Source organism: Gallus gallus, chromosome 10 (assembly GCF_016699485.2).
Source record: "Gallus gallus isolate bGalGal1 chromosome 10, bGalGal1.mat.broiler.GRCg7b, whole genome shotgun sequence".
NCBI classification, from domain to species: Eukaryota; Metazoa; Chordata; class Aves; order Galliformes; family Phasianidae; genus Gallus; species Gallus gallus.
This window is the reverse complement of record NC_052541.1, coordinates 5741299-5766149: the sequence shown is the minus strand read 5'-3', so window position 1 is coordinate 5766149 and position 24851 is coordinate 5741299. Positions and strand designations below refer to the sequence as shown.

At 41.5% G+C, this 24851-nt stretch overlaps 2 protein-coding genes across 7 annotated transcripts in view; both read right to left on the bottom strand.

Annotated features, from left to right (window-relative positions):
• The window catches only part of MTMR10 (myotubularin related protein 10), a 36816-nt gene extending 24598 nt beyond the window's left edge, over positions 1-12218 (bottom strand). The window contains exons 1-2 of one of the 2 annotated variants that reach the window (XM_015278987.4): positions 11999-12218; positions 10730-10790 (exon numbers count right to left, since the gene is read on the bottom strand). In XM_015278987.4, the coding sequence (XP_015134473.1) occupies positions 10730-10790; positions 11999-12058 (121 nt within the window). In that variant the 5' untranslated portion in view covers positions 12059-12218. Of the gene's footprint in view, positions 1-836; positions 7834-10729; positions 10791-11998 lie in introns of those variants that run through there. The other variant, XM_046899296.1, reaches the window with a different exon arrangement.
• A 4807-nt stretch (positions 12219-17025) lies between these two features.
• TRPM1 (transient receptor potential cation channel subfamily M member 1) overlaps positions 17026-24851 on the bottom strand; it is a 130639-nt gene continuing 122813 nt past the window's right edge. For 4 of the 5 annotated variants that reach the window (XM_040706834.2, XM_040706835.2, XM_040706833.1 and 1 more), the window contains one exon: positions 18762-23059. In XM_040706834.2, the coding sequence (XP_040562768.1) occupies positions 21781-23059 (1279 nt within the window). In that variant the 3' untranslated portion in view covers positions 18762-21780. Of the gene's footprint in view, positions 18372-18761; positions 23060-24851 lie in introns of those variants that run through there. The other variant, XM_046899254.1, reaches the window with a different exon arrangement.

Genomic DNA, 24851 nt, shown 5'->3' with positions numbered 1-24851 from the left:
TCCAAGTTTCTACCGTGACCACCTAATGAAGGAGACCAACCACCTCATTTTGCAAAACAGAAGATACCAGCACCAACCAAAAAAACCTTCAACTTACCCACGACAACCTATGAAATAAAGGAGCCTACAGGCAAGCATGACTTTTTGTACTGAAAAAAGTAACTCCCTGCACATAGTGCTACTTTTTAGTTCTACACCAGAGGTTTCTGGAAGCTAAATGGTAATTTCATTCTTCAGGAAGAAAACTTGGTCATTTATTTCACTTCTATATAGGGCTATCACTTCTGTCATCAACCACTTCCTTCTGCTGCTGTCTACTGTAATGTAGTGTAGTAATGGAAACAAGTTCAAGAAAAGGGCATTTTACACTAGCTGTAGAGGTCTTTTTTGTTTGGTTATTTGTGTTAAATAAAGAGTAAGGACTAAAGATCACTGAAGACTAATGTGCTGCACATACCTAGACCCAGTTATCTAAGGTGCCATCTCAGAATGCCCTGTGCTTTGCAAGGAACAGCCAGTTCTTTGGACAGCTATACTGATGGCAGTAAACAGTTACCTGCGTGCTCCATGAATACAGACACAGCTTTGAATAAATCTGCCATCCCTCTACTGATAGAGAAGGGGTTATGGCACCCAAGTAACCATAAATTCAAAGATCTCTCCTCAGCATTTCCAGCACATCGGCACCTGACTTTGGAAGTGCACCCTTCTCCAGTCTTGAATTCCAGCCTCTGTGTATGCTTCTCCTCCTAAGCCATTGTACAGTCAACAAACGTACAGTTGGAAAGAGTATCATAGAGAGATGGCAAAGGAACAAATAGAGAAGGAGTGCTCACCTGTATCTGAAGATTTAGGCTCGCAATGAAAAGCTCCACAAAGGAGGGATCTCCAGAAAGAGATCCTTCCCCAGTGTTTCTCAGCCCTTAAATGGGGTCTAGGAGAGTGAATTGCCTTCACCTGTGCTCCCATGGCTGACCCAGTCCTTGCCTCAGGTGATCAATCAGTGGTTCAGGCTGTGATTCAACAGTTCCCATACAGCCATTTAGCCACAGGGCCGTAACTCACTCTCTTGCCCCTAATATGATTAGGCATCAGCCTGAAGGTCACTGAGAGCAGCAGCAAATGGAGTCCCTCCTTTAGTTCAGTTGTCACACACAAGTTTCTTGCACTGACCGTGATCCTGAGCTGGCAGAATTACGATTCCCATTCTGAAGGGCTGTCACGTCCTTCCAGTCAGGAGACGTAAGGGGACAAGCCTCACAGACCTACAGTTACTATACAGGGGCACAGTCTCCTTTATGACAGAAGTAGGAAGGGTTGGGAAGATGCTCTAAGGACAGGCTGACATGCTGGACCTTCAAAATATTTTCTCAAATATGGTTAAATATGCCTCCAAATTTCAAGAAAGAGTCAATAGCAGTTGAAAACAATGCCTTAAAACAAGGTACGTAAAAATGAAGCAGCCTATTTCTAAGCACTGAAATTAAAATATTACCATACTTCTAGCAGAGTCTGGCCTGAAGCCTCCTAATATCCTGCATTTTTTCCTAACAAGCTATTTGCTTAAGTAACTGCAAAAGCACAAACTGTGTATTTAAGCAATTCCTTCTCACTGTTGGTGTTAACCTTCAACTACTCAGTGCTGACTTCTCTGCCTGCCAGGCTTCTTCCCTGCTCAAGTCAGTTCTTCCAAACCTAAATATTTACCCTTCTTCCCCCTCGCTCAATACACTGGTATACCATTGCATTTCTAATTAAAACATATGGAGAGCAAAAAAAAAAAAAAACAAAAAAAAAAACACCCCACACAAAAAGAGAATGTCCAAGATAGGTATTTTCCATGTAATGTTTTCCACTTGATAACAGATAGGAGTATTCTCTTACTAGCACATGCTCTTGCTCAAAGCACAAATTACTATTACCAAGCTATTTTAGTACTTCATGCCTTTGCAAATCTCTTCAATTTGGATCAATTACAGTTTAAAATATGCCTGATACATCATTTTCTTCAGCAAAGCTGGTTCTTCTCACTTCCTTCCTCTGTTCCTCATAATTGCGTAGCTACCCTACAATGTGGTAATATCAATCCTGTTTTAGTGCAGCTTCATTTATTCTCATTTCTTCCAACTCAAATACATTCTGGATTTTTTGGCCTCACTTGGATCTTCTGTTCTGCACTCAAGTTTAGGTGCCTAAAGCAGAACTACCCGTTTGGAACCGTGAGTATTACAAGAGACAGCGTATGCATACTGATTTCAACTGAAGGATTGAAACATTTACACTGAAGCACGAGAAAGTTTGCCACACAAACACAAAGTAGATGCAGTTTTCAGAAGCCTCAGCAAGACTTTTTCAATAGCAGGTTTGGAATTGTACGTTGACCCACCGCTCATCCCTCATTTGGATGTCTGCAATGAGCAATAAGACAAGGTGCAAGCCTTCCAAACACAACACAGATTTAAGAAAGTTGCTAAACATAAGTAGTAACGCGTAGGTCCTGCACAACGAAACCTTCTTGTGTCTGTAGTTCAGTAGGTGACTTTCATGTGCGTCAACAACAGAGCTATTCAGAGATATTACACTGCACATTTTTACAATGTAGCTGTTGCTTTTTTCCAGTAAACAGTCACAAGCTGTTCCAGACACGGAACAGCAGTCAATGCTCCATGTGACTCCAGCAGTCAAAGAATGATCTCGGGAGACAAGAGCAGTTTGTTTAAACTCTGACAGGAAACCAGAAGGAAAATTACAGGCTGCCACCCTTGAGTATAAAACCTAATAACGATTAATAAGGATATTTCTACACTGAATGCGTGAATCACAAAAATAACAGGAGAGACTGAAAGATTTATCCAACAAACACCTTTCCTGGAAAATACAGCTTCAGAAACTCATCGACTTCAGAAAAATTCTGCTAAGCTTCCCAGAAGCACACCTCATTTGACCTTTCCATATTTTAGATGTGAATTCACTGTATACATTGTACCTAATCAACCATAATACACAACCCATTACAACCCAACAAGAACTCAAGAACAAGCATGCGTGGGGATAGGAGACAGCAGAGGCAAGACTGACAGAGCTCACTGATCACCAGCACATCATGGCTGCAGGGCAACAGCACCCTTTGCTCACCCACCCCTGGGCCTAAGTTTGTTCTAGTAGTCCCTGGTCGATAACTGGTCGACAGCAATTACACCCAATTAAGGAAACATAAAAGCAGCTTGTGTGAAAGTTGAGTCTAAGATGATCACAATAGTAAAGAAGTTATTTCAAGCTGTCATTTACCAATTAAAGACAAGCATTAATAAGTTCACTTGTATTTACTAAGAGGCAAGTCTAAAATTGTTCCAAAATGACTGGCTAATAATTAACTTAAGTTTGAGTAAAAGTTCTCAAAAAGAACAGTTTCATTAATAAGCAACTGAAATCTGAAGCATTTTCCTGCATTCAGCCGCCTTCTTTCTTGTAGAATACAAACGGGATGGGTTTATTAGTATGCTCTCAGCATTTAGATGTAAATGTCCCTAATCCATTCCTACAAGGAATCGTCTGTTTGGTGTGCTCAACAACTTACAAACTTAAGAAAAAGTATTGGTAAGCTCATGAAATAATCATTTTTTCTCATTTTCCCAAGCTCTTACAGTGAATTTAGGGATGAAGGTACCGAGAAGACAAAAAAGCTTCACAACAGATATCAACCACTTTTTTCCTCTCTACTGTTTCCCAGTAAAACTGAACAAACAATCCAATCCAAAACAATCCAATTACTTAAACAATCTACATCACTTAAGTTTCTGCACACCTGCAGAATGCAAAGTAAAAACAGAAGTACAAGCACCATTCAAAAGGACAGCTCAGTACTGTGACCACTGGGGAGCAGAACATACCCAGATTGTTTTCTATCTGCATAAATTTCAAATAGGAGGACCTCACGTTTCTGTCAAAAAACTCACGCTCATAACTCACCGAAGAGTGGTGTTTTAAATGCACAGCACCAAAAGGAGCTTGCTTTGCCAATCTGATTTAGAAAAAGTGTTACTAAAATGTCATATATGAATACTATACAGTTTTTCTTGAGTGCTAACAAAAAGCAGGGCACAACAAACTTCTTTAAATTTCAGAAATAGCAAGGAAAAATGTAGCAAAACCAAAGATCGCTTGGTGAAAGTCTTCAAAAAAGAACTATTCCATCCCTGGAGCTGTTCAAGAAATGTCCCAGTGTAGTACTGAGGGACACGGTTTAGTGGGGAAACGTTGCTGGTAGGTGGACGGTTGGTCTGGATGGTCTTGGAGCTCTTTTCCAACCTTGGTGATTCCATGACTCTATTCTTCTACTGTTCCTAACTGCAGGAGTAAAAAGGGCATCTGCATAGCAGCAGCTGGTAGTTGTGAACCTTACAAAACAAACTGACTGTAAGAGGGATCTGTATGCACACCCCACTGGACAGGCAGTGCAGGACATGGGAACATAAGGCAGCCACCCAGCAGGAGTTCAAGTGATCAGAAGAGAATATCCATCCATCACAAGGAATGCTCCCATTAGTGATTAGACCCAGAGCAAACTATTGCAGCAGCTCAAAAATCCAATCACACTTACAGAATCGCTTTAATCCAGCAGAAACCTGTAATACAGTTCACATTCATTCCCAGCTCAAGCCTTGTGCTGGCACTGCCATTTGTGAAAGACTAGTTGGCTGCATCAGAGAACTGATCCAGCTGAAAATTCTAACTATGCATTTTTCTTCCTTTTTTTGTCAGTCCCCATTTCAACTGAAATAGCTCTGATCTGGTTTGTGCTACAGTAGCACTAACAAGTGTCAGTACGAAGCTGTTAATAGGAACACACCTGTGATTGTGCAAATTAAATAATAAACTGCTCTTCTTGGCATCATTATGGATTTTTAGGCTGAACTATAACAATCCTACCAACGGAAAAAATAGAAGGCTTAGCAGTGAGTTGGTCACAGTTCCATGACACAGTAGGGAAGCTGGCGAGGAAGGAAAGTGTTTTGTGTTTTGCATATTTTTAGTCTGGCTACAAAAACTGCAGATTCCCAAACCTTGACTCTGTTTACACATCCTATAATCCGTAACAATTTGAGATGATTGCAGTTCTCAGCCTGTTACTTTATCACAATGTCATCAATACAATAGGCTGTTCTGAACTTGTAAAATACCTATGGGATTATCATAAATTACTCAGGGTTGGCTTAAGAATAAGTAGCTCAATAGAGAAATGTACACTTCTTGGGAATTAGTCTCCTGCAAACTTCTTTTACTGGAAATATAACTGCTGCAAGCCCAATAAGCAGCCGTTTGGTCAGCTGATAACCCAAAACCGTCAGTAACGCTGTATTCCCTTTCTGGCCCTTATGACATGTGGCACTAACAGACTTCTCTGTAGAATGTGCAAGAAAGAACACTAAAATATTCTATTTTAAAGCACATCCGGACAGTTTCCTTATTGCACTACAGCTGTTGCAAATAAAAAATGATCTTTGTAAATATGTACCAACACTTAAAACATATTACTAGTCAGAAACCTTAATAAATACATGCTATGTATGCACAACAAAGAAAGCAGAACAAACTGATTCCACTCAGTAAAGTCCACTCCTAAGACAGTATTCGGAATGTAGATTCTACTTCCAGACTGCTTCGGTAGTACTTGTACGATGCCATGCCTTAAGAAATAAAATAAGCCTAAACAAAACCAAAACAGCAGTTAACTGAACCCAAAGCATGGGTTTACTGAGTCAAGCAGACAAACATAAGAACTATAACTGTAGAGTGCATTTAAAATACACTTACTGTAAGTGATACCTCAATCTAAATATAAGTAAAATGCTTGGTTTGTTTTTAAACTCGCCATGTGAAAGACAAGTTTTCTGAAAGCTGCTGGCTCTGTTTTCAAATCTAGAATTTAATTATTTAAATCATTTATTTAAATTAAAAACTCGCATCAAGAAAAAGCCCCCAACTCTGCAACGTCTTCATCAGCTGCACAAGCAAGAGAGCCTTGGCTAAAAAACCACAGTGCTGGAAATGAACATCAACAGTAGAGTATGCTTTGGAAATGATCAGCACTGGAGTTCATGCAAGTTCAATTAAGCTCTCAGCACCAACTGGCCTTCATTTTCACCATTCACAAATGAATAGATGTAATAGATCAAGCAATACGTGTCTGAACATCGACAATTTGTCCACAGAAATACATGGGAAAAGGCACTGACAGTAGCAGCAGTATCACTTGCACTAAGCAATGAAACTGCCAAGAAAGGCGCAGCAGCTCAGAGCTGTCAGGAGGGAATGGATATACCTGGTGTACTACATGCCATGGTGTCTCACCAGAAGGTACTTTCCCCTCCTATCACAAGATGTGTTGCAGTTGTTCTGGAACATGATTCAACATTCTAAGGATTTGCAAAGCAGAGAAAAAGCAGAAAAAGAGCTGGGAGCTAAATCAAAGGAAAATCACACACTTCTAAAAGATTAAAGCTTTCCACAATAGTCTTAAAAGATTCCACAATTAAACCTCTATGGTCAGCTGCCTATCAAAGGGCATACATATACAAAACCAATAAAAAGCAAACCAAAACAAAAAAGAAGGTGAACCCAATCAGACTGGTATTACTAAATAAAAAATAAATACATATTGGTGAAAATCTTGAGCACAACAAGCAATTACACCTCAAGCAGAACACAGCACAACAGGAAAACATTCAGAGGAAATCACGTGTGAGACAAGGAGGTGATCCAAGAGACCTAATAGACAAGCAGTTGGTTGGAAGGTCACAGCCAGAGGGCTGTGGTCAATGGATCTATGTCCAGGTGTCTTGAGACTGGTGCTCTTCAACATCTTTATCAATGACACAGACAGTGGGATCAAGTGTACCCTCAGAGAGTTTCCTGATGACACCATCAAAGAAAAAGGAAAATCCAGCCAGGAGAATTAAATACAAAAACACAGTCTCCACAACTCCTCACTTTGAGCTCCCCATCATGCTACTCTGAAATGAAATCACCATGCCACACACTGAAGTAAGCAGAGAAGGCAGAAGAAGCAGACTGACACTGACTTCTGCATCTAACCACGAAACATGGCACAAAGATACTGCTAACTGTTCTGCAACAGCAGTTCAACACCAGTAATACCTTAATGTGAGCAGGTCTTAATGATCAATTTGACATTCTAACTCAGTTCATTTCTGTAATGTTACCATATAAACTTTTAAAAACAATGACAACTATTTCTAGCTGGTTTGTAAAGCCTTACAGATAGCAAATATTACCTTAATCTCCTAACAGACTTGCACACAGAGCACTACTTTAAAATAATTACTACAAGTGGGTATTAAGATTCAGGAGGAACAATCCTTTTCTCATTCGTAATCGGATGTTCCAGAAGTTAGGTGATCTCCTGCAGAGCAGCTTGTGAGGACCTTTATGCCTGATCACATCCACAGCACAGGGCAGCACTGCTCACAGTACAGATACTGGACTGGTTATTCAGCCATCCATGTATTGCACTTCTCCATACAGTTTTTCATTAAAATCACAAAAATAAATACTACGATATATTCCAGCAAAGTTGCACAATTTTGTTTGAATGCTTTGGTTGATGTCTCAAAAATGCAAGACACTGATGTGGAAAGTACGCTACAATTTATTACCAGAACAAAACACACCCTCAAGCTTTAGTTTACTATCAGTAATGATGGCTGTATCACACTCTGAACTCTCCCCAGAGCACTCAAGTAATTACTTACTACCTAGGCAAGTCACTTTAATGAGCTTGTAGCAGGCTTGCCACTCCCCTATTTTCCCCCTTGGACAGCTAAGAAACCAAGCTATGCAAACAAAGCAGAAAAATAAGTGGAACTGTTGCACAGGCCAGCTCTTCACGTAAATCAAGCAAAAAAGCCTCGATCAGAGAACAAGACTAGAAGACTGGAATTACAGGAAGAAAAAAAGAATACATTCATTCAACTCCATCCTAAAATGTTATAATGTGTTCTGGAATGAAGTTATACCAAATTCTCTAAAATCACGTGCTTTTCACTACGGCTGTATTGGTGCTGCCACCAACTACCAATGTTTTTATTTGTTTAAAAAAAGTCATGTTGCTTTTTGTAAAGCCACACCTTTCTCAGGGCAGGCTGCTCTGGGAGAATATAGGCTTTTGTTCCAAAAGCTAAAGAAGTCTATCTATTCCACCATGTACCACAGGGAAATTTGAAAACACGTTATACAGGCTCAAAGTTGATGCCAATATAAATTCCAAAATTTATTTTTGTTATTGGTTTTCTTTTTAGAAATAAAAGCCTCTTCATTTTGTAACTTGACTCATATTATTTCCATGTCTGGAACTCCCTTTCCTAACCTCCACTGCATAAAAATACAAGTTAGACAGCGGGCTATTTAGTTTGCTACAGTTCTTCTTCTGAATTTTAGTAAACTACTACATCAACATCATTATATTTTAGGAATCTGATACTTAATGCAGCTACATGCAGTTTTTGAGGATTGCTACAGTGACTAATTAATGGCTTGCACTGATATTTACTTTCAGAGTAACTCCTTAAAAAGCCAAGCAATTAAAGGAGCATAACCAACATTCAGCCGCTCAGGTTTGACTGTTTCCAAGAGCAACAGCAATATCACACAACTGTTAAAGACAGGATGTTAGGAATCCCATACTCAAGTTGTATTTGCAGGGGAGTACGAGTCAGCTTTAATGTAATTAAATGCGTTGGAATTTGGCCAGAAACTTAAGACAAATCCAAAAGCCAGTCTACCCAACGCGTACTTGTTTATACACTTTTCTCCTGCACCATTTGACGACAACAACAAAAAAACGTACTCAGGCTTCTGCTTAACTTTAAACAGGAAGAGTTTCATTTAACTCATTTGAAATAAGTCACTTCAAAGCTTCACCACACCCTTTTACAGACTAACACTCACAAAAGGATTTAGTCAGAACTGTAGCTGTATGGAGCCGTGAATTTTATTATGGAATAATTGAAAATTGCATCTCAGCATGATATAGAGGTAGAAGTTTTAATTCCGTGGTCTGAGTCCCACTCTTCCAGTCACTTTCTCTACTACCAAAGGCAACTTACTACAGGTGTCCCAAAAGCAATCAAATGCTGATTTCACAGACAGCACAGACAAGGGAATGAGAAATGATTAAACGTGGGATAAATATAAGCCAGCTGAGAAAAAACAAACTTCCTCAGCATCAGCTGAAGTGTACTTTAGAGTTTCACAGGGGAAGAATTAACCACACAACAAAAAAGTTACTGCATGCGAGTTGTTTTCTATAGTTGCTCAGGCAAACGCCCACAGCAAAGGCAGGAGGTGTTACATTTTGAGCATTTTGAGAAAAGCAATTTCTTACTGCCTTGCATTCACTGTGTAACGTCCCAGAGAATAACACGCAGTCACTTCCTTGTGAGTCAAAGGCCTTGGATGAATAACAACTAACCAGTAACATGCCAAGCATTAAGCAGAAGTTTAGCAAGCATAGAAACGTAACTATGTCAAACACCGAGCAATCTTAGCAACACATCTTAGGGCACTTCTGTGCCCCAAGCAAAATCTATTATTTTTCTTCATTAAAGAGTTTCGGTGAGCTGATATTTACTCTTTCACCTGAGTGTCTTCTACCAGATTTTAGCCTCCTCAGGAGCCTCACCAGACTATACCACATAGCAATTAGTACAGCTTCATTAACAACAGTTCAAAACGAAGCAGTAAGGGAAATAATTGTCAAGAGCAACTTTTTTATTCTATTGACTATCTTGAAAGTTACCATGCTTTATCAGCACAGACAACTTGATCACAACAGCTTCCACATCAGTGTGTGTGTAAATTCACGTTTGGTAACATACACTCTAAACACTAAGAAAAAAAACCCAACACCTTATGCAGTTCTGTTTTGAACATTACACTTAGAAACAGCAAGATTTTGAGTTGGCCAAGTGTACTGCTGTGATTAAAGTAATCATGTGAACAGGTGACTGATCCTTTGGTATCAGGAAAAGGCTTTAGGAAATCCTCATCGATCAAAATGTCATTTACCAAACGTTATTTCTCATTTAAAATGTGGAAGAGCACACCCCTTAGATTTTTTTAACTATGAACAGTAATAAAAACATTGCTTTTCTGATTCACATATTAATTCATCAAATCCAAAATCACGTAACAGCTGTGTATTAAGAGTAAATGAATAAAGATGATATCAGAAGCCTTCTCCAAGTCAATCACATCTACTCAGAGGAAGTTGCATTTTCCTTTAAAACAAAGGAAGATCACAAAACATGCTACAGCAGGGGGTTCAGTGTGCCTGTGAAAGTCTGACTACCTGAAAAAAAAGTGATTACTGGAAGACTCTCCTGGAAAGAGCCACAAATGTTACAAAATTCACAATAGTTCCATATGTCATACTTGCAGTAAAACAAAGACATTATTCTACACCCAGGCAAAATTGCGTGTTTGTTTAGCACTTCAGCTTTAAGTAAACAGGTTAGACAGCTCCCTACAGACTACAATGACAGCAGATTTCCCTACTTAGAAGTTTTACTCCCTTGAGGCACATGGTACAATTAAAATACACTGAAAAATAGCGAAAACAATTCACACATTACCAATCCTATTAAAAGAAACAGAAGTCTTCAATATATTTCTGCTGAGATATCTGTCAAAATTCCTGGTTTATGCCTACCTGGCAAAAGTACTGGTTCCAGTTTTTTAATCCTGGGTTCTGAAGTTATATTGTCCTCAGCCTGGGGGAAGGAAAGAAAAAGGGAATTTACTTAAAAATAAAATAAAAAATCAGTTTTGGAACAAGATACAAGCTTATCTGGGCAAAGGAGAAAATTCTTCTTTTAACTCAGAGTTTATTCTTAAAAGAGAGGCTCTAATCGTAACAACAGCTTTCTGTAATGCTATCAACAGGCCGCAGACATTCAGCTCCATACTAGAAGGATGTTATAATGTTTTAAGTGCTAACTTTTAACTAACCACGTAACTCAGGACACAGTAAGTCAGAAGATGAATAAAAACCACAAAAGCTTCAGTCCTACAACAAGCTCCATGCAGACACAGGCATTCAGGTTTGCACAAAACTCTCAGCTGGCTTTTGACATGTGTGACTTTTTCCAGCTCACTAAGAATTACCTAAAACCAAGCAGGACATATCTACCTGCATTTTAATCCCAAACTTCAACAAGAAAAACCCTTCTGTAAGAAGATGGGAACCTTCAAGCACAATAACCTCCGTGGTCACTCACTTTTCCTATACTGAAAGCAGTACCAACACCTTACAGGACCAGCACTCCCAGAACTACACAACGCTGGTACTTCACTTTGACCAAGTTTTTCTGAAGAAGCAAAACCAAATCCACCTGCCAAACGAGCTGCTACAGCTGGGCTGCTGGGTGCTCCGCAGCTACAGATAAAGAAATGACTGTCAAGTGCAAAAGTACCCTCGTGGCTCACACAAGAAATCCTGTCAGTTTTACTGTGATTTTCTTATTCGTGCCACCAGCCAAACATGACAAGTGAAACGATGGCCACAGTGAAAGAAACCGCTCTCACTACGGGAGGGTTTCTGCGGGTGAGGCCGCTCCCACCCAGCACAAAGGCACGCCGCTCACCTAGGGAGGCAGCCGTCCCAGGCACCTCGAGCGCTGCTCTAAGCTCCCCAGGAGAACCTCGCACGGGTGGGTTTAGCCAACACAAGGCCGTGCTCCCGGCCACACTGGGACTCGTCTCCACACACCGCCATGCGCTTTTGTTCCTCCGCGCAGGGGACCCCCGGGGCCGCTCGGGGCCCGCAGGTGCCGCTCCCCACGGCCAGGCTCGGGGCGGGCAGCTCGGGGCAGCGCCTGCGGGCCGGGAGAGAGGCAGGCGGGCCGGGAGAGAGGGCAGCGCCGGCGGCGGCCCCGGGTCAGGGCAGGGCACAGCGGGAACGAGGATCAGAGGCTGTTACCTGAGGCAGCGGCAGAAGGTACGACTTGAAGGTGGGTTTGGAAGGCTTGAGAGAAAACATCGTCGCTGCCGCCGGGGATCCCAGAGGGCAGGCGGGGAGGGGCCGGCGGGTAGGGCCGCGCTGTGCCGAGGAGGCCCCGTCCCGCGGGGGCAGGGTGCCGACAGCCGCCGGCGGAGGCCCGGCACCCCGCAGCCACCCGGGGCGGCGCGTTCCGTCACGCGGCGGCGGCGGCCTCGGCGGGCGGCTGCGTAGGCGGCCCCCGCGCGCCCCCCTTCCCCAAGGGAGGAGTCAGCGGCCTGGGCAGGCCCGGCCTGGGGCTGCCCCCAGCCCTCATGGAGCCCACCACGGCTCCTCCGCCTCCCCGCGGCGCCACCTCCCCGCGCAGGGCCCGGCGGCTCTCTACGGCCGGCGGCGGGCGGGAGGCGGCGGCCCCGGCGGGCGGCGAGCTGAGGCGGGCTGTGCCGGGGCGGCCATCTTGGACAGAGGGGCGGGGAGCGGCCTTCCTACGGCGGCGCGCAGGGGCCAGGCGGCCCTGAGCGGGAGGGGCCGCTACCCCGCGGCAGGGCGGCCGGCGGGGTCGGGCCCTAAGGGGGGGCGGCACGCGGCCCGTCCCGAACCGTCCCATGGGGCTCGGCTCGCTGTGCGCTGACCGGGGCAGTCCCCCTGGTGGGAGCTGACGGCGGTTCTTAGAAAACTACTTTTTCAATCATCATAGAATGGCTTAGTTTGGAAGGAGACCTTAATGATGATCGAGTTATAGGTTACCATAAAGCGTGCCAACTCATTTTCTTTGTGGAATCACAATCGTCAGAAAATAATTGGCATCTTCTAAGCAGCAGAGCGTGCCAGCAGCATTCATGCTGTTATCTCAGAGGGCTGTACGGCCCTTCACTCATTAAACTATTAACATTCACGAACATCCTGCCTGCTCATGGTGCGAGGATTGCTCACTCGACCCATCGTGCCCCTCAGCACACTGCTGACACCCCAACCTGGGGAGCTCCCACATCCCTCCTGCACAGCCCGGAGCCCGGCATTGGCCTCCACAGGTTAGATCACCAGCTGGTTAAAAAAATTAAGAGGTAGATGGGGGTGCTCACCTGCGTGTTCCAGCTCTTGTAACAGGTAAAACAGCTGAAATAATTTCTGAACTGTTCCTCAGGGAGTAAATCAGGAATTTGGAGGCAAACAGGGACTATGATCTCTCGCAGCTTTCATGTTCTGGAACAGAAAGTTGTGCAAATTGCAGATGTCAGGAGCTGACTGCCATGGGCTAGAAAAGGGCCAACGTTTGCATTCAAGGTGAGGGCCCCATACACTACAACACAAAAGATATGATGCAGAAATAGCAGTGATACTGTTACCCACTTCCTGCAATAGAATGCTGCTATTTCTGAGCAGACAGAAAGTAGCTGTAGGTTACAAAATCCTCCCAATTTCCTCCCTCACCCACCAGCGTGTGCTTCCAGATGAGTGAAGGGGAATTAGCTTGTGAAGCCTCCCATGGGCACAGCCTGCCTTCTGGGCAAGCACTGAGAGTCTGCATCTGTCCCTGCCCGTCGTGAGAGGAAACAGCCACGAAAGGCAAGGTTTGGGGGCACAATATTAAAACATAGACCAAAGCAGAGGATTTCAATGCTTGGAGACTGTGAAACCTCTCTGCATGAGGCCTGCAAAGGGAGGTTTTTATTGTAACCCGGGGTTGTCCCAGAGAATTAGCTTTAAAATCTAACCCTAGCATGAATAAACTAGTGCTACCAAGTTCACCTTACTGCCACCTTCCACACAAAGTATCTTGGTGCTGCCCTGGGTTGCTGCCACAGGCACATTTGCTCATCACATTAAACATGCGAATAGCTGGAGAAAACAGGTGCAGATCCTCAACCATGGCATTCCCCTCAATTAGGTGCACCTGCTGGTGCTGCCCTGCAGCCAGTGAGCTGGAATGAAGGAGCTGGGGACCTGTGGGCTGGCTATGAGCTAGGCACAGGTTACAGCAAGACTCATGGGATAGGGGTGTGAGCAGGAGGCCAGGATGTGCCAAAATAATCATCAGTACAGTATGTGGGCACCATAGCCTCACTTTATTAAAAATGGTTTTGGCCATATACTGCCATTTTTCTCTTAACAGCCCACATTCAAGACATCAGTGAAGGCCTGCTACAGTATAATAATATTTTAACATCACCACAACATACAGACAGCAAAGAATTAGAAAACTCCAAAAGAATAGAGACAATTTTAGGCACAAAATGACACATGCAGCACGCAGCATCCACCACAAGATCAATGTCTTCCCTTGCTGCAATTAATGGGAAACACATGACACGGTGTTATGTGTTCAATGAAAGAACAGGCTTCAGGGCACCACCCAGACACCCTGACTAAAATGCAAGTCCTCACCAATGGGGGGGAGGTTTGCTTGAACAGTGAGAAGGGGAATGAACCACAGGCACCTGCCTGGGTTGCAGAAGGAAATGTGTGCATACATGTAAAGCTGTGCAGCAGCCCAGGGCAGAATACCATCAAGGACCTTCATAACCATATACTATGCTTGAATTTTCAGGCAGAGAAGATTAACACAAACCTAACCAATACTTTTTTAGAACAAGTGCAGCTCCTTGCCTAAGAGTCCCACCTATACAGTGTTAGTGGGCAATTCCCTTCATTTTATCCTCTACTTTTACATGTAAGGTTTTTATGCTGAAAAAATCATTGTCCAAGTGGCACTGTTCGATCTGTGTGGTATTGGACTCAGCTCTGTTCCATTTTAGACGCACAGTGCTTCAGAATCTGGTAGTCGTTCAATGATGTGTGCCTGACAGTGCTGTGAGTGCAAGCCACGGCTCCCCTCCTGCTGGTGACTGATCCCCTTTCACAAGCTAAATCCCTTGGATGTTTGATAAGTGAGAAATGCTGCGGGGACTTGCCCTCATCTTTATTCTTGCAAGTTTTTTGTTATTCAGAACACTGTTGAAAGAATTAAAATCAGAGAAGGGGTAGGAGAAAGCAAGGGGGAGAGGAGGGGAGAAACAGTCCAAATCAGCTAGGCTTAAAATTAGGTATATCAAATTTGACAGTGTGATTAAAACTGTCAATTATTATTATCAAACTAGAATTACAAGAGTGTTCCTGCATCTGCACAGAGCCTTCTGAGGAGTGGCTGTAAATGCAGCCTTACTCTTGATGGAATGAGCATTTCAAAGAAGGACTAGACTGACGTTCAAATGGCAGTGCTCTTCTGAAAATGCACAAACTCAGTAAAGCTCTCCATAAGCATAAGATCACAAGATTTGTGAGGGTTATTGTTGGAACTGGTCACAGGCTGTTGTCACCAGAAGAGTTTTATGCTAGTGGGAGGAGAACATTGATTTTACAGGAGTGAGTATTTTGGAGGAGCAAGTTAATTCTGTCTCAACTTGCAGTGGGATACAAGCAGACAGGGCAGTTAGGAGGAGGTAGGACAGGCAAAGCCAAGCACAGCAGGCGGGCAAGGCAAGTAGGGCAGGGCGGGTGGGGCAGGCAGGCAGGACAGACAGGGAAGTCCTCTGGGTCCCCTGACTACCACCTTTTGGCAATCTACTCAACAGTCTGCCCACCTCCAACCATTTTGTCTTGCCTCACTTGCTCACTTCTTTCAAACAGTTCTGCTAGACCCGGGGTTTCTGAAAATACTTTCATCTTATCAAAGCAGTCCTGAAAGAAAGGTGGGAAGCTATCTATGGAACAAAGCCAGAGGTTCTAAAAGGGATGCAACTGTCCATTTTTATTCTAACAGATAATGGCATTTTTGACTCCGTGCAGTTATTTTCATTGCTTAAACATTAAGTTAACTTCAGTGTGCTAGATTGACCAGGATCCTTACACTTTTCCACTGTCATGGCCACCCCAGACCAGTTTGGCCAGCTTTCCTGGTGGTATCAGACCCCACATGCTGAGTGGCAGTTTCCTGAAGCTTCATATACAGTACAAATTGCTTGTAAGAGTGAGATATCTAAGGTATTTATCTGCTTACCTATGGCTGTGGTGCATAACTTGCTGTATTAACTACACATCAGTTTAGGTATCTTCCTGAAAGTTCTGGTAAAACCTCACAAATGAGCTCTGCGGTTAGGAAGTACTTTGGCTTGTGCAATGCTGGAGGTCTAGGGTTAAATAAGAACAGACTTTCATAACGATCCTTTTTGATCTCAGCAGATTACAGAATGGCTTTCATTAGACATGTTCAAGAACAGGTTAGACCACCATGTGCCACTGATGCTATCGTGGTGGTGCTGAACTCACTTTAGTGTTGATGATCTGTCTCTTCCAGGCCTGTATTTCTGTGGCAACTTAGGGGTTTCACAGCATAATGAAGAATAGTTCAACTATTGATTTGAACTCCAGGACACAAAGATGTACACATTGTGTGATTTCATAGCTTAGCTATGTGGCCAGAGCTATAGTGAATATGTGGCAAGTCTGCAAAATCAGGGATTCATTGATGAAAGTTTACTGTATATTTCATTGAAAACATTACAGTTTATTACTTCACCTGGACATCTCCCTGCATGTTCACTCAATAGTCTGCACACTCAATTTGCCATAACTTGGAGTCAGAAATGTGGAACTTTTGCTGGAGACTTGTGAGGACAACAGCCCTACAGGTCTGTATTAACTCCTGTGGAAAATAACCATTATGTCTTAATTTAAATTTCTTAAGCAGTCTAAAAAATCTCTTTTCTGGGTGTCTTTGATGAAGATTCATCAGAAGAATTTATTAAATGTTATTTACACAAAGCAGCAGCTTTGATACTCTTGGCCAGGATATGCAAAATATATAAAAACTATTCAAAGGTTTTAGTTTCTTAAGTATCCCAGGAGGAAAAACAGAAACACACACACAAAAAAAATCCCACCTACTTTTCAAGGCATATCTGTAAAGTGGAGGTAGTATTTTCAAGTGTAGGGGTTTAATGATGTTGAACTTTGCTATATTGTATAAAGGTACTTTCATTGTTAATCACTATGTATGTGTTACTTGCCTGGAGTTATTTGGAGCTATTAATTGGTACAATGTTCCACCTTGGCTTGCACTATTTAACATAGGTAACGTGATAATGACTCTCAGATTAACCGTGTTTCTAAACTGGAGTCCAATTTTAATTCACAGTAATCTTTGAAGTCTGTCGGTCTGATGAGGTAATAGTTTGCTAAGCACAGCAATCCAGTTAGTGCAAAAAAAGAGAAATGCTGACATCTAGAATCATGGAGGATAAAGCACTGCAGTTTCATAGGGGTTTTAGTGCTGTAGAGACAAAGGAGCAGCAGGAAGATGGAATTATGCAATTCCTTTCTCTTTAACACCAAGCTCTTAACTGCTCTGACTGAACAAATGCAAACACTAATTTATTTAAAGCCTGTTATGAAGACTTATCTGATGTAAAGATGCAGGACATCAACCATAAAGTACCATTTTACGCTATCAAGTTTTGTCTCTGTAGATTAGGCTCAAAGTTGAAAGAAGTAAAATACTGCAATTTTAAGGGAATTATTCTAAAGTCTGCAGTTTGTCAGCATGGAATCCAAACTACTGTTTTTTGATTGCCCAACCTCTCTGGATCTGACACTGGATGAAATGAGCATCCCAGTCAAGCTGAGACTTACATCTGTTTGCCTTTCTGCTTGATACTGGATCTCATTGGGTTATTAAGATCAACAAATTGAAATACCAGCTCAGGTGACTACTGCATGCAGTAGAGCATTTATCTGCAATGGCTGTAGGGAGAGGAAAGCGCCTTCTGGTCTAAGGTAGCCTCACAGCCCAGTTATAGAGTATTGCCTCTGTCGGTAACAGGACACAGGCATTATGCTGACCTTGCAAGGCCTTAGGCTTGTCAGGATTGCTTTATCTGAACTTGTCTCAACCTGCCTGGAGCTGTGCCTTGGCTTGTTCATCTGTGAAAGCAATGTTTAGAATGAGTAGAAATTTCAGGCATAACATGGACTTACAGGCCAGTGAAGAAAACCCAAGCTGTTCAGTTTGTTAGCAAACATAAAAATGCTCCTAAGAAAGCAAGCAAGGAGTAAGGAAAAAGACACCATCAACATCACATGCACCCTAGTAAAGACAGGCAACCCAGGGAATGCTGACAGCTGGCAATATTTCCTCTCTACTCTCATTGCCAGTGACTCTTAGATCCAGAAGATCAGTGCAAGTGTGAGCAAAACATCTAAGAAAAAGGGGCAGATAGTAGGAAGCATGTGTATATGAATTTTACCTTATTGGTTTTTTTTTCCCCTGCAGTAGTGTAGTAGCATTCTTTTCTCTCCTTTCGTCTCTCCTTTATTCTTTCCTCCTTTTTCCTTTCCTCCCATAACAATTAGATCTAGACTAATAATAATTAATACATTAGACCATTAAAATTTCCATTACACTAACAACAATTTCATGATTTTGCATATAAGGTATGTCTCCTTTTTGCTTATCACGTGATTTGGAATATAACATGAATCCAATTAGAAGTGAGCAGCGTGCAGAAGTTATAAGCTGACAATGACATTACCCCAGCAATGTGTCCAAGTGCTGCTGTCACTGTTTGAAAACTCACCTCTGCCATCACAAATGCTCAGCAGCAATTTTGTAGATTAATTGTCCAGAGCGCCCATTACAGATCCTATGGATCTTGCACATATAATGAAACAATTCTGTTGACATCCTTACTGTCCTGTTGTCAGAGAAGGCCTCACAGATACTTGGATTCTTTTTTTTTTTTTTTTTTTAATAAAGACAGACATACATCTCACCAAGCCTAGAACACAAGAAAGGGTCCAAAGAAGCAATCTGGAGAGACCATGTCTGGGAGAATTGGGAGAATCCAATGGTTATTTGAATTCATTACTAAATGATATGGCAAATGGACTTTTTTGCTTCTCAGGTATCTAAATCCAGCATTTCAAATGGAAAAGGTGACTCTGCAATAGGACAGGGCTTGCGAAGGCCATCAAAATATTCACAGAGTGATGCAATATCAAATGAAATAATTAGAATCAGGTGGTATAGTTAATGTGTTTGAAATATTTGCTTTGAGGGAAGAAGGATACATCAGTATTGCAAGATACTGTACAGTGAATGCACTTACATTACCGTAGTGCAACATCTCTGCACAGACACAGAACGCACGCTCTTTAGGCTTGACCTGGTTCAGTACACGTCAAGTACATAATAATTATTAAAAAAAAATAGATAAGTGGAATTCACTATGATGCTGTGGAGTCATTTATCGTTAAGTGGGAGGGATGTGTCTTCTTAAAAGGCAGTGTTAAATGTGTCTCTTCAGAAATACAAATTCTGTGCTTGCAACCTGTCACGAAGTGTTTAAGAAAGCATGAAGGTGGGCAGGCAAAAGTATTAACCATTATTCTGTTCAGCGTGCTCCAAATCTAGCATCAGCCTTGTGTGCACATACAGAGCCATATTTAAATCTTAATATGGCTATTTGTCTAACATAACTCTGCCAACGTCAGTGTAGTCACTTCACATTTATTGGCAAGGGGGTTACCATATCAGTTCACGCAGTGCAAGAGCACAGGAAATATCCGAGCCTGTATAGAGAATATCATGGAAAATTACTGGCAAGTGGTAAAAAAGAAATTGGCTTAGAAAACGTTCAGCCTGTTTGCTGCATAAGAAGAAACAGTAAATGAAGAGTTTTTATATCCTTACAGTGGTCAGTTTGGTATACTGAATTCTCTTTCATATCTTCTTAATATGACTTCTTTATAAATGTTTTGCACAAGAGAAGAAAATAAATATAGTGGTAAAATGTTGTTTGAAAACTACATGCCACTTAGTAACTTCGTAATGCAAATGCTAAAAAATGTCTGGTCAAACAAAGCATGATTTAATGCAGATTTTATAAACACAATGTAACAAGAGGCATGCAACACACTGTATTGCGGTCCACAATGCATTCTGCTTATTTAGCAAAGTGCTGAATAGCTGCGTCCCTTTGTGTTTGTTGATGAATTAGTTGCTGGTGAGCGTGCAGGCAAACAATAAAAAGGCATTGACGAATTGGAGGATATATTAACCATGCATACAAAATAGCTGTAGTTGCATAGAAAGGTAACACAAAAGTAAACATGGAAGTGAAACAATTTCAAATGTGGTTCTGTTTAAATAAAATGTCACGTTCCCTAAACTTGAATAAAAAAAGAAGCCCTCATGAAAAACAAATGTCAACACTGTTCTGATAACAGTGAAACCAGTAAACATGCTCATAAGACCAAGCTGGCAAAAATGTATGGTAACCATGTCTGAACTTTCCGAAATGTCTCGGCAGTCACTGTGATCAAGCAGCATGATAGCAGTGCTTCAAAATGTAGTTATGGGTGGAGAATGAAAATATAATACAAGTAATGAAAGTCTGATGCCATCAACACATTTTAAAGTCTTATATCAATCTCTGTATTTCAGTATGCTGTAAGAAGCATTAGTACTGAAATGTACATAATGAGGAGCTGATGGGGGGGGAAAGAAATTTTGTCTTTTCAAAATAACGTATGAATGAGTACTGTTATTGAGTTAAGTGTTAACTTTTGACCGGTATTCTCTGGATTTCCCGTCTTAGTTGCTGAGTGATAGAAAATACTTGCTCTGTAGAGAGGGCTTTTTCATTGGAAATTTCTTTTCGAAATTGACTCAAGGAAATACATGGAATTCCTCTTCTCATCTGCAGAATTTATTTTTTGTTTAGACTGACTCACAGAAACTCTTGTTCCTTGTGCACTGTCATAACGAAATTGCAAAATTAAAGATCAGTTTGTCACAGCAGATTTACTTCAGATGCAGATTGGCTGTGTTCTGATCTCACCTGACCAGAATACCTTTCCTGTTTGTTTTTTTTTCTCTTGCAGGCAAAACAGTTTCCTTCTCTACATGGGATTCTGTTGTTACCCTGTTTATATAAAACACTAATGCAGATCTTGGATCCATATTATTAAAATCAACCTATACTTTAAATACTGAAAATCTCTCTAAACATTTTGAAACAATGATCACTGTTTTTCAACAGTTTAAGGCTGCCAGAATGCTTTGGGGCAGAGACAGATATGATCCTGAAAGCAGACTATGTCAACTAAGTTCAAGGACAGGCCAAGAATATGTGTATGCATAGCATTCCAGGCCAGGTTTTTCCAAACATAACTATTTTTCCACTCAGAAGTATTCTACTGGGTAGAAGCTGCTGTGTTCTGCCTTTCTGACAGTACTGCCCAAGAAGTATGCATGAAACAAGAAGTGAAATAGGACTACATAATTCTTCCACGCATTCAACAATTTTGTTTTGATCTGAAAACAAAATGGCCACAAAGAAACCAGCTGTGTGAGGATAAAAACAATGGCTGGTTAAAACTTAGTGCAGTTTAAGAAGTCTTCTGATTAAGAAAAAAAATATATTTTCTAAATTATTAAATTATTATAAAAGCTCTTGAAAAGACAATACAAAGACTGCATTAGTAAATGAGTTTACAAGGGGAGTGGAAATGGAACAAAGAAGGATCAATGCTGTCAGCATCTGCAGACTAGCCTGCTTTTATATCTGCCCCTGAGAGAGGATCCTCCTTTCACTTGACCCAGCAAGAATTTATTTAAGAGCAGAACATGTACCTAATATGTCTAAAATGAAGAGAAACTAATGTATGCAACATTATTATGTATAAACTCATTAAAAATTCCATCATTTTTTTCTATTAGCCATGTTACTTTTTTGACTGTCAATAAAACAGGGGTGTAAGCCATTTCAACACTCCGTTTCTGTGGATGCAATTTCTTGTCTAGCTTTTTGTTCTTCTGTTGCACTGCCAAATGCTACTACTAGGTTAGTCACACTAGTGGCATGTCCTGGTCTGTTTAATTTGTCCTTTATAGACTTGGCTTTCCGAGAATGGCTATGCAAACTCTTTGATCGTACTGATGGGAACCCAGAAGTCCTTTCTGGCTTTACTGATAACAAATTCTCTGTTTGAGTTTTGACAGTGGCAGGCATAGAGGCGTAAGAGGCACTAATACCTGCTTCACCAACATCACTGTCATCATCTGTGTCCATTTGTAACTGTTTCTGTTCTGCTTGCCTTTCTGCTTCAGAGATAATACCTGGGTATTCTGGAGGACGTTCTTGAGAAAGCTGTTGCTCAACTTCGTATTTCCACTCTGTGGCCCACTGCTCAATTGTAGAAGGGCACACCTGATCCATGATGGTACTATATTCTGTTGTCCAGTTGTTTACCCCTCCAACCAGCTTCCCACCCTGTGCAAATATAAAGCTCCTTGACTTCGTCATAGTAGTTTGACAAGCACTGAATGTTTCAGGAGGAAAATAGCGCATCGCTTTAGATTTGTCCAAGGGATAAGAGATGGTTGCCTCTAACTTGGTCCGTTCTACTTTCAGCTGAGTGTTCTGAAAATCTGGTCTTGGTACTGATTGTCTGTTCATAATAACATCCATCTGGTTTAAACTTTGAGGAGGCATTTCATCCTTCTTGAAAATCCCTTGGTTTTCATCCCCCAAACCACCTGAGCCAGAATGAGGACTGGAAACGTTCTGTGCAATGTCTAATGCAGATGTACTGTAATCTGCTGGGGTCACTGCATTAGCACTAGAGGTATAATGGAGACTGGTATGGTGCTCTGGAACCAGCATCCTTGGGTCTGCTCCATCTTCTTTTGTACCAACAGAATGGGCTTTTTTACGCGATCCTATGGCTGGTGACATTGGAGTGGTGCTGTCATCATATGCTAACTCATCGCCACCAACATGGTATCTATACATGCTGTAGCCATCCGAGCTGTTGACACTACTTTGCCTTAGGAGATATGCAGCATCACATTCAGATGAAGCCCGTGAACGTGTATAGGTTAGCTCAGATTTGTCAACACCTGCCAGCTTCTCAAGAGCATTCACCATCCGACCAGATAGTTCTTCTAACTGAGAGAGTCGAAGGTCAACTGTTTGAAGAGAAGCTTTCATAAAATGTTCTCTTTCATTCACTTCTTCTAGCCTCATTGACATATTTTCAACTCTGTTGGGTATAAAAGAGGAAGTGTAAAACACACAGTGGGATGGTGCAGTAACCCATTATAGGCACCACCTACTAATTTCTTCTTATGGGAGAAATTTGTGCTATGTATAACTCATTATTTGCTCCTGTTTGTAGCACAGTGCTTGTGCATTTTCTTTTTATCTGTGCTTTCCTCACACTATATTAGAGGGCTATTTGAACTTCGCTGTTATTTACATGCCAGGACAATACAAAAGTTGCAGTCCTCTGTTAGAGCCTACTATTAAATTCCTCTCTGAGTGTGCCACCCACTTCACATTCAGTTGTCTTCTTTCACTGTGAAGCACCAATTAATTATATGAAAAATACCTTCTAAAGGCACGTTCACAGGATGACTTAAAATAGCATCAAGGCATGTTGTAAAACAGGTTTTGTGGCTATATGAAGAGAACACATGCTACTGTTTACGGGATTACTTTGTTTCTTGAAATACCTTCCAATTAAGGATCAGAGCAAAGGGGAGCAGAATTTATTTTCTTTTCCTTTATTATTATTTTTTTTTATCATTTAGTTCATAAAGGAATTGATGGTACTAGAAGAATGCATATAAAAACCAGGCATTAGGATGTGACTTAGAGAACATACAGTACTAAATCAACTGTGGAAATTAAATTAACATTCTTTTGCTCTCACACACAAAAGATGATGAAGCATTTGGAGCAAGAAGCCATGAGAATTATGCAAATCTGGTTTGTGGCTACAGGACCATAGTGAATCAGTGAGGCTTACCAACCCTGCTTTATTCTCTGATACAATACCTAGGATTTTGACAAATTGCCATGGATAGTGTAATAGAAATGAGTTGATGACACGTAGCAGATTTCATTCGCTTCTCTGTTCTCAAACTTCACCTACAATTTTGCAAAATGTTTACTGCTTCCCTTCAACAGAATGATATTTATCTGTTAGGGAATTAAATGGCTTATGGAACAACCTCATTAGAAATGTTAAAAGGAAGTGAAATATATACATAGAGAGAGAGTGGTTCATAATCAAAGAAGAATACTGTGAGGAAGATTAAGGCAGAAGTGTTTAAACTATGTACCATTTCCATTACAAGGAGAATTATTCATCATTTGAAGGAGGTGGTAAGAGACCTTATCCCCTGAGTTACTTAGAGCTACTACCAGAATAGGCAGAGCCTTTAGGAACAATCCTGCCAAATGATATGACGCTAAAGTGCTGCTGCCATTGTAACTATTTGATTTCACATCAATATGCAAACATTACCTAGTCCTCAGAGTAGCTTTATTATTTGCACTCGACTATTCCCTGTCTTTTAGATGAGGAAGTTCATCGAGAAAAGCTCAATGCCTTGTTCAAAGCTTCTAAGAGACTATGTGGCAGAGGCTCAAATTTGGCTGTTCTGAGTGCTGGACTGTAGTCTGAATCATAGGTATAAGTGAAGAACTCCCAGTACTTTTGTCATTAAGCTCCACCATGTTTATTACGATTGAATGAGCTGCTGGAATCTCAACATGTACTATTTTGCTCAAGCAGATAAGCAGCATAAATGTGATCTTAGGTGGGCGAGAGGGAAAAAAATCACTCTGAACAAAAATGCTCTTACACTGAAGCTACCCAAACCAGCAGCTGTAGTGGTATGTCACAAGCAGCAACAAAAAGCTTGATTTTGTGAGGGATGCATCTGCACTGACATTTACCTTGGATCCAGATTCTGAAATAACGGTGGTTTTCTTAAAGGTCTGAAGCCATTTGTACTTTAGGTGAACTTTGGTTATAATGAGAGACA